The 15,582-nt window shown below is 45.6% G+C and overlaps 1 protein-coding gene across 2 annotated transcripts in view; it reads left to right on the top strand.

The window, feature by feature from the left end:
* The first annotated feature begins 4,212 nt into the window (after positions 1 to 4,212).
* PHACTR2 (phosphatase and actin regulator 2) overlaps positions 4,213 to 15,582 on the top strand; it is a 137,080-nt gene continuing 125,710 nt past the window's right edge. Inside the window, exon 1 of one of the 2 annotated variants that reach the window (XM_048080770.2) lies at positions 4,213 to 4,461. In XM_048080770.2, the coding sequence (XP_047936727.2) occupies positions 4,311 to 4,461 (151 nt within the window). In that variant the 5' untranslated portion in view covers positions 4,213 to 4,310. The remainder of the gene's footprint in view (positions 4,462 to 15,582) is intronic. The other variant, XM_048080771.2, reaches the window with a different exon arrangement.

Raw genomic sequence — 15,582 nt, 5'->3', positions numbered from 1 at the left:
GGCGGGGCCGGGGGCGGTGGCTCCTGCCCGCGGGGCCGGCCCCTGCCCGGAGCGAGAGGCCGAGACCAGCCGCGGCTGATCGGGCTCGACCCGGCCAGGGTTACCCCGGTGTGTGCCGGCCTCCTGGGTGGTTCCTGCTGCTATCTGCGCACCCCTCCCATAACTTTGCTCCTTCCCTGCCTGCCACCGGGCTGGGCGAGTGAGCCTCGTGGTTCTCCTCTTCTTGTGTGGAAAAGCACACGAGTCGAGGTGTTCCTGCCCGTCAGTACTCCTTCACTTGGCTGCTCTATCAGCAAGGGTTACCTGAATAGGAGGATTTTAAGAAAAAAAAAAAAAAAAAGTAATTGAGTACTTGATTTCTGTCCTGGTCGACATTCTGCCCTTCCTCATGCCCAGGAGGATGGCCATGGGCTGGAAGTGCCTGGCCATGCATGGCTGGTGACCGTCGCAAACACCCAGCCTTCTCCCTCAGTGTTTACCCAAAAAGCCACTTGCAGGGAGCACCGGGGCCTGCAGCCAGCACCAGGACTGAACGTCGGCTCTGCTGCCAGTACCCGCCTCAGAGGCAGCCCCAGCAGGCTGCTGGCGTTGCCTGTCCTGCCTGCTTCCAAATGTGGCTTCAGTGCCTCGCCACAGGCCTTCCTTCCCTCTCCTTCCCTAGCCGAGAAGAGCAGGGTGTTAGTTACCTCTGTGCTCTGCAGCTCCTGCTGGGAGGTGATGGCTTTGGGGGGGAAGAGGCATCTCCAAATGTGTCAAGGAGAGATTTCATTAAAGAATCATAGAATCATAGAAGCCACCAGAACAGCTTCACAGGAAGCCTGCGCTGAAACTGCCTTCCTGTAGTGGGTTTACATGGCAAGGTTTTGGTAGCAGGGGACTTGCAGGGGTGGCCTCTGTGAGATGAGTCCAGATAAGGGCTAGTTCAAGTCAGATCCAAAGGGACCCATTGCTGGCCAGAGCCAAGCCAATAAGCAATGTTGTTTGTGCCTCTGGGAGAGCAGATTTAAGAAAGGGAAAAACAAAACACAACAAAACAAAACAAAAAAACCTGCTGTGCAACAGTAGCTGGGACAACAAGGAGTGAGAACCAGCCCTGAAGCCCCCCAGGTCAGTGCAGCAGGAGGGCAGGAGGTGCTCCAGGCAGGGAGCAGCAGTTCCCCTGCGGCCTGTGGAGAGGCCCCTGGTGGAGCAGGCTGTCCCCCTGCAGCCCATGGGTCCCACACGGAGCAGATCTCCACGCTGCAGCCCGTGGAGGAGCCCCCGGTGGAGCAGGTGGATGTGGCCTGGAGGAGGCTGCGGCCCATGGAGAGCCCCCGCAGGAGCAGGCCCCGGGCCGGAGCTGCAGCCCGTGGAGAGGAGCCCACGCAGGAGCAGGGGGTCTGGGGGGAGCTGCCGCCCACCCGTGGGGGACCCGTGCTGGAGCAGTTTGCTCCTGGGGGATGGACCCCATGGTATGGAGCCGTGTGGGAGCAGTTCTTGAAGAGCTGCTGCCTGTGGGAAGCCCATGCAGGATCAATTCAGAAGGACGGCATCCCGTGGGAGGGACCCCACGTGGAGCAGGGGCAGAGTGACCATGAAGAAGCAGCAGAGGTGAAGTGCTACAGACTGACTGCAGCCCCCATTCTACTAAAAAAGGTAATAAATTTCTCTGATCTCCCTACACTGAGTCTGTTTTGCCCATGCCAGTAATTCTTGAGTGATCTTCCTGCCCTTATCTCAACCCTTGAGCCCTTTCCATCTAATTTTCTCCCCCTTTCCTCCTGAGGAGGAGGAGTGAGAGAGAGGTTGTGGTGGAGCTCAGCTGCCCACCTGAATAAAATCACCGCACTCACCTCAGCAGGTGATGCTCAGCACTTGTGCAGCAGATCATGGGTTGCAGGCACCTTCTTTAAAACATGTTTTTTCCAGCATCACTTTTGCCCAGGCTAGTGGTTCTCCACTCTCTGATGCCCAAATTGCATATATTTTCATCATGCCCTAGTGGCCACTGGATGGTCTTTGTGAAATAATTTGGCTTAATCATAAAATAACAGCTTTCTAAAATCATCACAACGAGTGACGATTTCTTTGGCAATCTTATCAGAACAGTTAATGAATAAGTAAATAAATAAATGAGCAGTCAACTAAATTAATCTTTCTCCACGTCAGAAAGATGTATACTGCTAAGGCTTTTCCTGATCAAGGGAAATAGAACTTCAGTTTCCAGAGCCGTTAACCATGGCTGTTACATTTCATCCAAAATTATTGAAAGGGCTGTGTAAAAACGGGAAGTACCTTTTTTTTTTTTTTTTTTTTTTTGCCGGGGGAGGGTGTGGAGGGGGATGGCATTTTCAGTTATATACCTCTATGAGTGTAAGTTATGGGGTGATAAAAAAAACATTTTTACTTCCATGATATAATTTTTCTGACCGATTGTTCACATTACTCTGATCTACAAGTGCACTTTGGTATCACATGTAGGAGCCCTTAGGTTTTTTTTTCATCTTCTGCCTCTTCGTATTCAATGCTGACCTACTTTCTCTGGATCTTCTTTTACCTTCATTTCTGTCATTTTGCTTCTGAAAAGAAACTCTTAAACACCTTTGACCTCTTGCTATGGTATCTTTTCTAGTTTATCTTTAGATTTCTTCGTATTCTGCAACCTTTTCTTTTTGATTGCTGCCAGCAACAAAGGATTAGATATGGAGTGGCTCCTTAATGTGGGAGTTTTAAAGTAGACTCTGAAGCTTATTCTTTACAGAACGACAAAGTTACAATTGCTCTGTGGCCCAAAATACTTTGAAGGAAAAATAATCCAAAAAAAAAGCTCCGGGGTCTCACTCAAAGCTCACCACCATCAGTGAACTATTGACTTTAGTGAGATGTAAAGCATGAACTGTGTATTTTGTTTAATGACCTTTCTCACATCCTTTGAATTAAAAAAAAAAAAAAAAGGTAGAAAACAGTTCATTAAATAGAAGTCATGAGTACACTTCCGATTAAGTCTTAAACAGGTTCAGAAAATGTCACCAGCCCACACATGCACAGCTGCTGACATCTCCTGTGAGAGAAAAGGTCCTCAGTGCACAGCCACACCTGTAACAATGCAAGCTGTAAGGGGTAAATCATGAAAACAGTACATTATGAGACGTGGTGAATAGTGCAGGACCGATGTCCGTGACTTTACAGGAAGCTTTCTAAACGCAATTTTTCCTGTGCAATACTGGAGTAACCTGGCCCCCGCAGGAAGGTCTGCAAGCATGGAGCTCCCAGCCAGGAGAAGCCCCTGCCTCTCCCAGCACAGCTCCACTGAGAAAGCTCTCTGCAGATGGGGAAGGAGGAGAGGAACTAATGAAGGCAGTCCCCTGGGTGGTTGCTGAGCAGAAAAGACCTGCTTAATTGCTGACATGTGAGCCTCATGTACTGGATCACTTGCTCGGGGAATGGCGAGTGGTGTGACTGCTGGGAAGGCTGCGAAATGAATGCACCTGGGGAGCTGTGAGGGCTTGGCATTGCAAGGAGTGCCCGGTTCCTGGGCGGAAAGCAGGAGCCAGAAAATAAATGGACATGGGCACATTTCAGACCTGATAGGATCTGGCTCAGACCTGGTGAGGGTAGATGCTAGGGTGTTTCCATGTGGTCTGAATGGGACTTTGCACTGGGTAGTAGGGTATGTGACAATGGCTGGGTTAAAAATATTAAAATGTTTAAAATGCCCTGTTGATCTTTGCCATTAAAGAAACTTAGGGTTTTCTTCAAGGCAGGATGTGAACTCGCTTGCCCAGAAAAAGCAGTGGAACCATTCTTCTGACGTCGCATCACATTCGAAAAGTATGTCTGCGAGACAAACAAACAGAGAATGGAAACCGCAGGGCTCGGTTTCCCTTTGCACCGAGCTGAACGGGGATCCTGCTTCTGAGATGAAAAGCTTCCTAGCCTGCTGGGCAAAAAAAAAAAAAAAAAAAAAAAAGTTGAGGTGTGGGGTTGCAAACTTGTCCCTGCAGCACAGCCAGAGAGCCGGGGTGCGGGTTTGACTCATCGCGGCTATAGGGGGGGGTGCAGAGGGATGGAGGGAGGGGACGCGGGGGACCCCCCCCCTCCATCCCTCTGCACCCCCCCGGGGTCTTCTCCCCCCGTGGTACCACGGGGTCTGGATGCTCGCAGCCTCTCCGAAATCGCTCCCCCAAAAAAAAACCCCATCGCCCTCCCGGCGGGGCGGCTCCGCGGCGGGGCGGTCGGAGCCGAGGGGCGGCTCTTCCTCTGCAAACTTTCCCTCTGCCCTCCCCTCCGGGCTCTCCCTCGTCTCCCTCCCTCCCTCTCTCGGCTCCCCGATGGCGATGGCAGGGCGGCCGGGGACCGGAGCGGGGGAGCCGCATCCCGCCTGGCCCTTGCCCGGTCCCCGCGGCCGCTCCCAGAGCGACATCTCGTCCTTCTCCTCCTCCCGGAGGAGCTGCCTGCTCAGGTCCAACGTGGGCGGCTCAGGTAAGGGGGTGCAGGGGGGCGAGGGAGCGGGGGGAGGCGGCTCGCAGGCTCCCCCGGACGCCCAGCGCGGGGGGTCCCCGCTTTGCTGCCCCCCAGCTCTGCCCCTCCAGCGTCGAGCTCCTGGGGTCAGCTTTCTGCAGACCCCAGGGCCGAAGCTTCCCCGGGTGGCAGGGCAGAAGACCCCCGGGAAGGGTTGTGCCGGCACCAGGACTCTTCCTGCTGTCACCTCACGCATTTCACTCGTGTTGCGTGTTGGGATTGTGCTCCACGCGCTGGTGTTGCCTTCAGGGTTTTCGCTCGCTGCGCTCCTCCTGTTGGGGTTAACCCCAGCGATCGCGCGTGGGGTGGTGCGGGGTTGGAAGCTGGCCCTCTGAGGCAAAGCAGGCTTCCTGCAGGATTAGGAGTAACTCCGCTCTGTAAACGAGAGGAAGCGAGGATCCTACTTTACAGCGTGGATATTTAGAAGTGGCCAAAGTAAAATAAATACATACTTGGTTAAGGCTGTTCTTTGCTTAGGCTGTTTCCTGAGGCTGGGTATTAAGGAAAATGAAATTCTGGTCTCACATTTTGGAAACATGTGCTTGCTCGGTTCCAGATCAGCACTGCCCTGCTGGCTAAAATGAGACTGTGAGCACACATGTTCCTGGTGCTGCAGATATTTTGGATGGGCTCATGCACTGTTGCACAGAGGTAGCTGTGAGCCCCATCACCATCGGGGCTGTGTGAGCGAGGCAGAGCAGCTCAGAGGGCCCCAGAGCACGCAGGGACCTCCTGTGCCACAGCATCGTCTGGACAGCACGGTGCGTGGTTGGGTCTGCACCTCTCATGTCTGCTCCTCAGGGGGCATTAAGATGAAGCAGACCATTTGCCTGGGGAAGCTCAAATATCAGGGCACCTGACAAGTAGAGAGGGAGGGAGGCTTGCATAGTCAGGTAGGTGCAAGGAGCCTATAGCGGATTCAACTCACAGGGCCAGAGGCCGCAACCAAAAAGAAGCGTGCGTGCCGTCTTCTACATCATTCTCTGCTTTACGTTTTTCTGTTTTTCTATACAAGTTACGTTCAAGCACATGTGGGGCATGGGGAGGGAGGAAGTGTCGGCGCTGTGACCAAACCAGAAGGGACTACTTTTAGGTGTAAGGTGTTTCATCGGGGAGGGCGCTGCATGAGCAGCACCCTCCAGCTCGATGTGTACGCAAGGCGTTTTAACCTGGACACAGAGGGATCGTCACAGGTGGACAGGGCTGAGCCTACGTCAGTGTTAGAGTACACTGGTTATCAGCTTAACTTCAAAGACTACTAATGATGAGCTGGGTGCTTTAAATGAGAACGGTAAATCCAGTAGAGGTAAAAATGGTGGTGTTTCCAAAGATGCATAGTTATTCGTAGTTTTCTCAAGCAGAAAATTTAGGCCTCCCTGTTGCCCTACTAGATTTTTTTTCTTTTAATTTTGAGGATGTGCTTCCTGCCAGCAAGTGACAAGTGTTGCCTTCTCTGGTTTTTATTTTTTCAAAATCTTTTCTTTCATTCTATATTATCGCCATTGCTGCTTCCTGTATATCCTTCTGGCTGCTCACTGGGCACAATAAAAATACTTATGTGCTGGCACACAACTGTTGATTCGCCTTATAAAAAGGAAAGCACGCATTAAAGATTGAAAGCTGTTTAATTTTTAACATGGTGGTCAGAGAATTGTTTTTGTACAGAGATGCCATTAAAATAACCTGCTTTTTCATTCCCCCACTAACCTGGAGAGCGACCATAATGGGGACAGAAATGTGAAGCACTTAGGGGAACCGTATGAACTGCCTTATTATTATTGCTTCTACTTCTTTCTCTGGCTGCATCATTTGATTAATTTAAAGTAGGTCACACATTTACATCAGATGTTACCTGTGCTTTAGCTGCCCCATTTAGAAAAGAACAACTTGCATTTAAAATGACCTGCAAAATGTTTGCTTACTGCCTGTTCCTAGAGTAGTTCAGCTCCAGCTGTTAGTCACAAGTTGCAGTTTCTGTTGTGTGTTTTCTTTTTTTCTTTTTTCTTTTTAGATTTTCTAAATTCCAATGCTGGTTGCGTTGGGAAGATGATTTTGTCTGCTCACGCACCCACAGTGATGGGTTGGTACCTACCAACGGTTCGCACCATCATTTTGCCACCTCCCGACCCACCACTCTCAATGCAGGGTCTGTCAAGATATGATATCTGTAGAGACCCTTCTAGTTAAGGAAAACACATCAGCCTTTCTAAAAGCAGCTTTGGCAGTAGTTTGTGAAATCCACCTGTCTGTTATTCCAGGTCAGAGCTGCGCGTATCTCATTAGCACAGCGAGTCTGATGAGGTTTTCCCAATGCTTGTGCTGCATTTGCTTTCTTACCCCCCCCCCCCCCCCCCTTCCTCTGTTGCTAGCATGTGCTGAAAGCAGCAACTTCCTGGTATCGCCATACAGAATCTCACTTCATCAGCCACAGTCCAGTTAGTGAGGATAATAAATTTTTGGTTTTCCCCTACTTTTTAAAGCTGGTCTTTTAATTTAGGGTTAGCAGTAGAGGTTTGCTGTCTTTCCCTGTCTGGGCTGCGTCACACCACCCACTGTTGTGTCAGACCTAGCCTTTACCTTCAGACACTACTTCTGGTGCAACCCTGGGGAGAAAAAACTCATCCTCGGCATGAGTAAGGGTAGCACGACCTAGGCTTCTGATCTATACCCAAAAAGGTTTAGTGTCATACAAGTCCGTAGGCTTTGTGGAGGGCATAGATAGGAATCATTTAAGCATCTTGGCACACCCTGCCTGACAAGGGTCTGTAAGAGCATCTCTAGGAGATTGGTGAGGAAAAGACGCTCTCCTAAAATGTCAGAGCAGTATTGGTGCCACTCCAAGACCACTGCTTGGGTTGTGTACCCCTTATGGCCTCCCACATCGAGTGACTAGACTGAAACCCACCTGACGGGCAGGTCACATTAGCTGTTTTTCTTGATTTGCCCAGCACAGAGGGGACTGAACTACATTTGAAATGCAGACTCTATTCAAATGCAAGCCCCGAAGTTATTCAAAACCCAGGTTTGGTGGCCGTGGGGCCGAGGGCAGCTCTGAGTCCGAGTGGTGGACCCAGGTCCCAGGGGATGCTTCTGTTTTGTGTCAGCTGCCTGCAGCGCACTTCGTGACAGGCTTCATGCACGAACCCCAGCTGCTGCAGCACACAGCCAACACGTAGCCATGCCCGCTCTTTATCTGCATGTCCACGTAGGCAGTTTTTGGTTTGCTCTCTTGTTGTGGGTTTTGCTATACGGCCTGAAGCAAAGAGTCTTGCATTTTATTCCGAAGGTGGTGAGGTTTGTGGTGAGGTGCGTCTTCGTGAAAAGGGAACTTTACTTCTCAGACCAGAAGTCAAAAAAAACCATTTCTCCACTCCATTTAGTGTACTGTGTGCGATTGACACTGTCATATTGTTGCAGTTCCTCTTGAGGTCTTACTCTTTAGCAAGAAGTAGACATGTCAGATAATTTCCTTCACTGCTAAGAAGTGCACCTTTCAGACAGAGAGGTGAGCTCCTAATGCTTGTTTCCAGTCCTTTTTTCCTGTCTTTCCGTTGACAGATGAAAAAATCTACCTGAAAATTCAGACAGCATTCTTCAATATATCAGCCGTACACCACATGCACACCTTTCAGGTGAAAGGCTGAGAGAAAATGACAGTCCTGACTCAAAATTCATGCATCCCAGGTTTGTTCTGGGAATTTGGGGCTAGCAAAGTGGTCGTTTGCACATTAACTTACTCAAAATGATAATGCGTAACAGCTAGGATTACTCTTTCTGCTGCCCCCACAATAGGGTGGGCGAAGAGGTGGCTGAAAATCACCCCCTTCATGCCATGACCAGAGCATCCAAGTGGCTGATGTTGGATGGGAAGGAAATTGATGAATTTTGGACATGTTGGAGCTTCTTGTAAACAGAGCGCCCCATTTTGCAAATTTCAGATTCTCTTCTTAAAGTGCAAAGGTTTTGGTTGATGCAAAGAAAATAAAACGTTTTTGACAACTGGAGATATTTTAGCATCTAGCAAGAGTGAAACCCCAAAAAAAACTCTTATTTTAGATGTCGGCCTGGCTATCTGGGGGCATAAAACCTAGGGAAAAAGATAAATGATGGGTAGGTAAGTGGCCGTTTATATCTGCTTGTATTTCTGTATGTTTGTACAAATATTTGCCAAAATGGCTACAGCTTCCAGCTTCTTGGGTCTTATTGCTGTATACACCAAACAAGAGTCCTACCAAGGTCTGTGGAATGGAGTTCAGTGTTTGTAAAGAAGACATCAGATGTGCTTTGGGAGGGCTGTTAGGAAGACTGTGTCTTTCATTTATCACATGGGGGCAAGGGGGGCACAGCCTCATGATGTGGAAGTACACTCACAACTAAAGCAACTCATTTTGGTACATTATATGAAAATACAGGAGTTAGGGGAAAACATTTCTCCATTGGATTTTTTACAACATAAATCAAACTACAGAATTTGGCAAGATAAGGCAGATAATTCAGGGTAAAAAACTATAGTCAAAGTTAAGACAAATCATCATTCTTGTGATTTAGAGACTAAACTCAACACCTGTGACTGGACTGTGTCATTTCCCTAAATCCACATTGACATTTTCCCACCAATTTGGAAATTTGAACGGTCAGGAATAGGCAGCAATCACAAGCATATACAATTTGACCTGTACTTATACAATCGGAGCACCTCCTTCTTTGTAATAAACTGGAAAAATGCTAAAACCATCATCCCATAATGTTAAATCTGATTGCTGCCATTGTTCTGTGTAACTTGTAGTTTCCAGACTGTGCTGAGGAAAAATCCAGGAATAATTAAACATTATGCAACGAAGAGCCTGCCTGTTTTATGCTGGACTAAAAGACATTATTCCACACCAACTCCTGCAGGATAACTGGAGTAAATTCTTGATATGAGCTCAGCCTAAGCATTCAAGTTAACTCTACAATTTACAATACGACATTTACATATGACACAGTTTCTGGAACAACAACTTTGCAACCAAATATTCAGACTTGGTCTGGATGAAAAAAAAAAATATTTTCTAAATGTGGCAATAACCATTGTGGTTGGCTAAGTAGAGATTGGATTGCAAACATTTGCAGCGTGTGATTGAATGCGTCTTTTGCAGCAACAGATCAGTAGCTCACTCTGTGATCTGTTCATCATTTTGCCACTGTGTGTGTTTTAGTTTCTGAAGGCCCTTTTGGCATTTAGCACTTCCTGCTGATGTGTGGCTTCTAGCAAGTAACCATTTAGTATCAGATCTCACTTCAAGTCAGAAGCCAGAATAAGTTATTAAGTGACTGAAGATGAATTTTTACTTCTTCTTTTGCTGAATGCAAGAAATCAGATTTAAAAAATAAATAAATAAAAAATATAAACTGTTTCTAGAACCTAAGTATTTCATCAGTCAAATCCGTTGTTATTATACACCTCTTAGCTTTCTTGCCCTCTCCCAGCCTGGGATGTGGGAATTTTTCATTGCCAGAAATCCTGTAGGATTTCAGTTTTAACTAACATTGGTATTAGTCTTGCCTCTGAATTTTTAGTGGTTCTCACTGAAAATATTCTAACAGAAGACTAAGATTTTACCTAGTAAGATGCAATTTTTAACTGATGCCAAAGTTTTTCCCAGGTACAAAGCAAGTGGTACAAAACAAAAAATACCCAGAAAAAAATAGGAAATCCTGATTTTGTTGGTTTGAGTTCTATTACTTTTTAATTTTTCTGTGTCTGTCTTCAACAATTGCCTTTGATTTAAAAAAAAAAAAAAAAAAAAAGTCTTAAAATTGCTAGTCTTAAAACCCAGTACAATAAGAGAAGCTTTTGAATTTCATTCACGTGGAAAGCATCATGGTATTCCTGAAACACAAGCAGAGTTTATTGGCAGACAACACTTCCCTCCATAGTCAGATAAGAAAATTTGTTCCTGGTTTTGCGCAGTTTTGAGGCAGAAGTGGACTTTTGATACGTAGTGTTGTATGAATTCTGAGTGCCGTCGATGTTAGTAGGATTTTTGAGTTTTGAAAGGCTGAAACAGTGAAATATTAGTAAGGTTTATCTATATCAAGGACTGTAATATAGCCTCAAGCTTCATTAACTCAAAGATGATAAACTGCAAGTCGGCCTTGCTCTCAAGTAGAGTATTTTGTAAGAAGTGTGGCTAAGGAGCAGCTTAAACCACTGACAGCTTCAGTGGTAAGGTATTTTTCTATCCCCTCTTCTTTCTTATGTTTCTTACATATTTCTCATAGAGACTAGATTGCCCTTCCCATTTCTTGTGTTATTTCTTGTGTTAAAACCACTTTGCTGTATTCAGAGAAATACGCAGCCAAAACACTGGGGGCTGAGAGGCGAGTGAGGAAGTGTTCTGCCAGTGATGGCAATGTGAGTGCTGTTCAAATGCTAAAACACTGTGTGAATATGAATTCTCATTAAAATAGTCATCATATTTTCACTAAAAGCTTTATTTTTCAGAATATGTAGCATTGAATGATTATTTTTAATTAAACGTATTTTACAGCTTGCCCCCATATTTTTTAACATTTGCAGAATCTTATCACAGAATCACAGACTGGTTTGGGTTGGAGGGGACATTAAAGCCCACCCGGTTCCAACCCCCTGCCATGGGCAGGGACACCTCCCACCAGACCAGGTTGCCCAAAGCCCCAGTGAAAAGGCTGAGCTCTGGCACAACTCTTTCATTATTTAAAGTTGTTAAGTTAGCAAATATTTTTTGAATAAAAATGCATTCTGCTGGAATATGGTCTTGTAAAAATCTCACTTTTTTGTCTAAACAGTTCTGATATCAGTCAGGTGTCTATTTTTCAGGAGAAATACTTGACAAAGTTTGAAAATGTTAACTTGTCACTTCATAAAATCATTCGGCAATTTTTAGAAAGTTTCATCATATGAAAACTCAATATATGATTTTTTTTCTTCTGATTTGGGGAGCAGGAATAGGAACAAAAGCAGCAGGGAAGTGTCAGAATTTTCCTGGCACAGAAATTTCGCTTTGGCAATTTCATGCACCCCAACCACCTGCACAGGGAACGTGTGATCACTGCCATTGTATTTTGTTATGGTCAAATTAGTAGATAACAAATTCTTTAAAGGTTATAATGCCTCTTAAAGGAGTAAGAAAGTTCAGTATTTTCATGGAGCCAGAACCTAGAGAGCGTGCTGAACAAAGGTACCCCCCCAGTGCATGTGTTTTCTTTTCCCATTTTTGGTGGAGAATCACAGCTTTTAAGATACATCTGTGACTAATATACCCCATCCTCAAGAAAATTACAGGCACTGACGGGAGTTGGTGTTGAGGTATTGTCTTGTATCATCTACAAGCAGAGTAAAGAAAGGGGTTGTGGTACATTTGTAGTTGAACGTGTCCTAATTGTAGGCCTTCTTTGTGTGCAGTCAGGGGCAGCTATATTTAAACTTTGTGAGTGAAAGGATAATTAGCAGTCATCTTTTTTCTTTTTCTTTTTTTTTTTTTAATTATTTATTTATTTCCACCCTTGCCTAGTGTTGTTGTTGACAGCTAATGTTAGCGGTTTAAGCCACTGTTGAAACGGTGGTTATTTTTAATCTGAAAAAAAGAGTACTACCAAAGCAAGGCGTGAAAAGGCCATGTCTGCAAGACATAATTCTGATTTTCTTTTCTGATTAAGAGCAGTTTGGGCAAGATCAGAGTGCTTGGATTTGAAATATGTCCTTCTGCTTACCCAACTGGCGCAAGTGTAATCCATAGCGGATGAGTGGCAGTCCTGAGAACATCCCAAGACACGACATTAACTGCTCCAGCCCCAGGGATGGAGCATGGTGTGCTGCTTTCATTACTTGGGCTGCAGTTTTATGGTGTTTCTCTGAATAGACTCCCAACTCCGAGTTCTTAGGAGTGAGCAGAGAGGGAGATTTACAGATCCCCAGGGACACAGCATCCCCCTTCCATCCTTTTGACTTTTGAGTCCTGAACTTTTTTTTTTTTTTCTAAATGGTATCTTCCTGTTATGCCTTGCTGCAAACAAAACCGAGTGGCAATATTTCACATGATGTTTATTTCAGTGGATGGCAAATACAAAAAATATGCTGCCACCTAGCTACCCAGCTATTTAAGTCTTTGGAGGCACATCTGCTATGAATTTTGTCATACTCTTTGGAATTTGAGAGATAAACAATGGTTTCTCATCTGCAAATAGCAAAAATCATTTTGGAGAAAATTTTCCAAAGGACTGATTCATTCATTTTCAGAGCTTTCTCTTATTTACCTGATCAACTTGCGATTTGTCCAAAGGGATCTTCACATGGTGAGCAAGTCAATGTGTATATGATTGTGTAGGTGATTGTAGCTCACAAGCCAACACTGTGTGGCATGGATGTTTATCGCTGGGTATATGGTACGGTAGGTTTTTCTCTAGGATAGAAAGACAAACATATTTTTAAACTCTAATAGAGCTTCTAGTACATATTAATATATTTCTCCTTAAAGAAAAAGGCCAGTGCCTTCTAATGTGGTTCAAAGCAGAATCTGCTTTTTCAGCCAAGTCCATCTAGCTAGCACAACGAGTTAAATTGTGAGAGGAAGGGCAGGAGCAGTTCTGAAAAAGGAATACAGCAGGTTTCTGAAACAGCTCTCCCGAGAGGGGAATATTTCTGCCTAAGAGGTTTCCTTCCCACTAGCTGCCACATATCTGAGGGTCACAACTGACCTCCGAAGGAGCGTGTTGTGCATTTAGTGGTCTGTCAGAAAGCAACAGAAAGCTACGGCCTTGTCGTGCAGAGTCAGCCAGGCCCGGAGGGAAACAACAGCATGAATTATTTTATTTCAGCTATCAGGCTGATAGACCTCGGGGTGAGCTTGGGGCTCACCAGACACCAGCCCTTTTTTGGCTCCGTGTCAGAGCCCTCCTGACCATCCCCAGAGCCTGGAAGAAAGTTCCTCCCCTTGCAGCTTCCACGGGGATGCCCAGCGCCAGCCTCTGGCCATGGGGCAGCGCCAGGAGGTGGCAGCTCTGCAGCTTCGCCCGTCCTTGGGCGACGTGGTGGCACATGATCTCGAGAGAGCAAGGTCATTGCCCAACAGCAAGCACGGCAGCTACGCTGAAATCGCTCCCAACTCACGCTGGGTTAAGTAAAACGCAAACAAAGCCACTTTTTTTACAACGTCTAAAATTGCACAGTTGCCAGTGTCTTGAAAAGGCAGAGGAAACATCTCTGACAGAGTGAATGCTGAAAAGATGTCTGTAATGGGTCTGCTGAATTCGGGGCTGAAGACCCGTCAGTGTGGGTCTCAGTGTCAGTAGTCTATAGAAAGAGCTTCTTTACTATTTTTTTTATGTCTTCTGTAGAGTTTGTAATTATATTTTCTGTTTGGGATGTTTTTGCACTCTGGTGGTGAAGTTATCATTTATTAAAATCAGAAATTATCTATTGCAAGAAGCACACAAGCTGGTATCACATCAATTCCTGTCAAGTAAGAATAACCCAGTGGAGCACACAGCTTTTGCAACTTTGTTGCAGTATTTCCTAAATTCTGTGGGGAAGAAGATTCTGGTTGCCCTAGTTCTAGGCCAAGACTGGCAAAGCAGCGTGAGCATAGACGGGGACGTGTAGAAAAGAGATTTCTTGGGAGTGGGATTTATTGGGTTGCGGAATAGTCTCCTGGGAGAACCAGGGAAAGCCACGCTGCTGGAGGCGCTCAGAGTCAGAACTGCAAACACGCTAAAAAGGATGTGGGAAGAAACAGCTGTGCACTGACAAGAAACAGGGTCCTTTGCAGCTGTGGTGTGGTATGTTTTTTTTAATTATTATTATTATATATATATATATTTATTGTCATGTGTTTAGGCCAAGTACACAGTGGGCTAAGGAGGTAAAGATGAATCTTGGGTTTTGGCTGGACGGAAGATCCACATCTGTGTCTTCCTGTCTGTGGCAGGGTGTCCTCTCCACCTATAAAGGGTGTTCCCTCCTCCTTAAAGGCCAAGGGAAGCAAATGAGAAGGGAAGAAATCTTCTAGAGCAGCCAAGGAATAGCTGACAACAAGATGAGAGAAGGGAAAGGGCAAAACCAGAGGAAGTTCTCCCTCTGTGTTTTGAAGAATCGTGTTACACTCACCTTTACCCTAGGATTAAGATAAATATACATTTAAATGAAGTTAGATGAATATTTATGATGTTTAGATGAATTCTAGTCAACAGGATCTTGGCAGTGAGAAGTCCATGGAATAAATTTTGTCTGTCTTCTAAGCCCATCACTGGTTTTAAAGACATGATGCCAAGTAACTTCATACTTCTGCTTCAATTAGTTTGTTCCATGTATACCCCGTAGGGGAAATAAGACCCAGAAAACTAAACTTTGTGCATATTATGCATGAAGTAAATGAGGTTTGATGCAAAATGTTTTTGTACAAACACTGATTATCATAACAATGAGGGAGACAAAGCCCAGAAAGAGCTCTGTAGATGGCAAATGTGCGTCTGTCTCAGACTCAGGATTAGATGCTCCAGATTATGCACATTCATAAAAAGGGTATGAGTTTGAAAAATGCATGCGAATAGTTTCTGATACTAATCCTTTTAAATGTCAATAAAAGCTATCAAAATATGCATACCTTCCAATAGGCCTAATCTCCATTTTTTTTTCATGGGAGCTTAATCTTCTCGAAACAGAGTTGTTGCAGCAATAGCTTTCATGTTTGGAGGCAATTTGGGATTACTATGGAAGTGATTTGGCAGTGTAGTAATTGTATTGAGGAGAAATCAGAAGCTAGTTTCCTTCGCATTTGCTAGATGCCAGATGTCTGCGTGATTCACTCTGGCGCTGAGGACTCCTGCAGCAAAGGCCGGGGTGTTTCAGGGCACCAAAATTCCTTGCTTGTCTTCCCTTGGTGCTGCTCTGAAGAGTGCAGTTTCCCAAAGCTTACTTCTCTGAGCCCAGGAATTTCAGAACAGCACTGAACATAGCTCGAGTCGCAAGGATAGTGGGCATTGAAAAACTTTGATACACACCTGCAGGGTGTTTTATAGCAGAGGAGTATATTTTACATGTAAAATTGCAGTGTGGGTTCCTCT

This window comes from Anser cygnoides, chromosome 3, assembly GCF_040182565.1.
Source record: "Anser cygnoides isolate HZ-2024a breed goose chromosome 3, Taihu_goose_T2T_genome, whole genome shotgun sequence".
In the NCBI taxonomy this organism is placed as follows: domain Eukaryota; kingdom Metazoa; phylum Chordata; class Aves; order Anseriformes; family Anatidae; genus Anser; species Anser cygnoides.
Note: the sequence above shows the minus strand (reverse complement) of the source record. Positions and strands in the feature narration are given on the sequence as shown.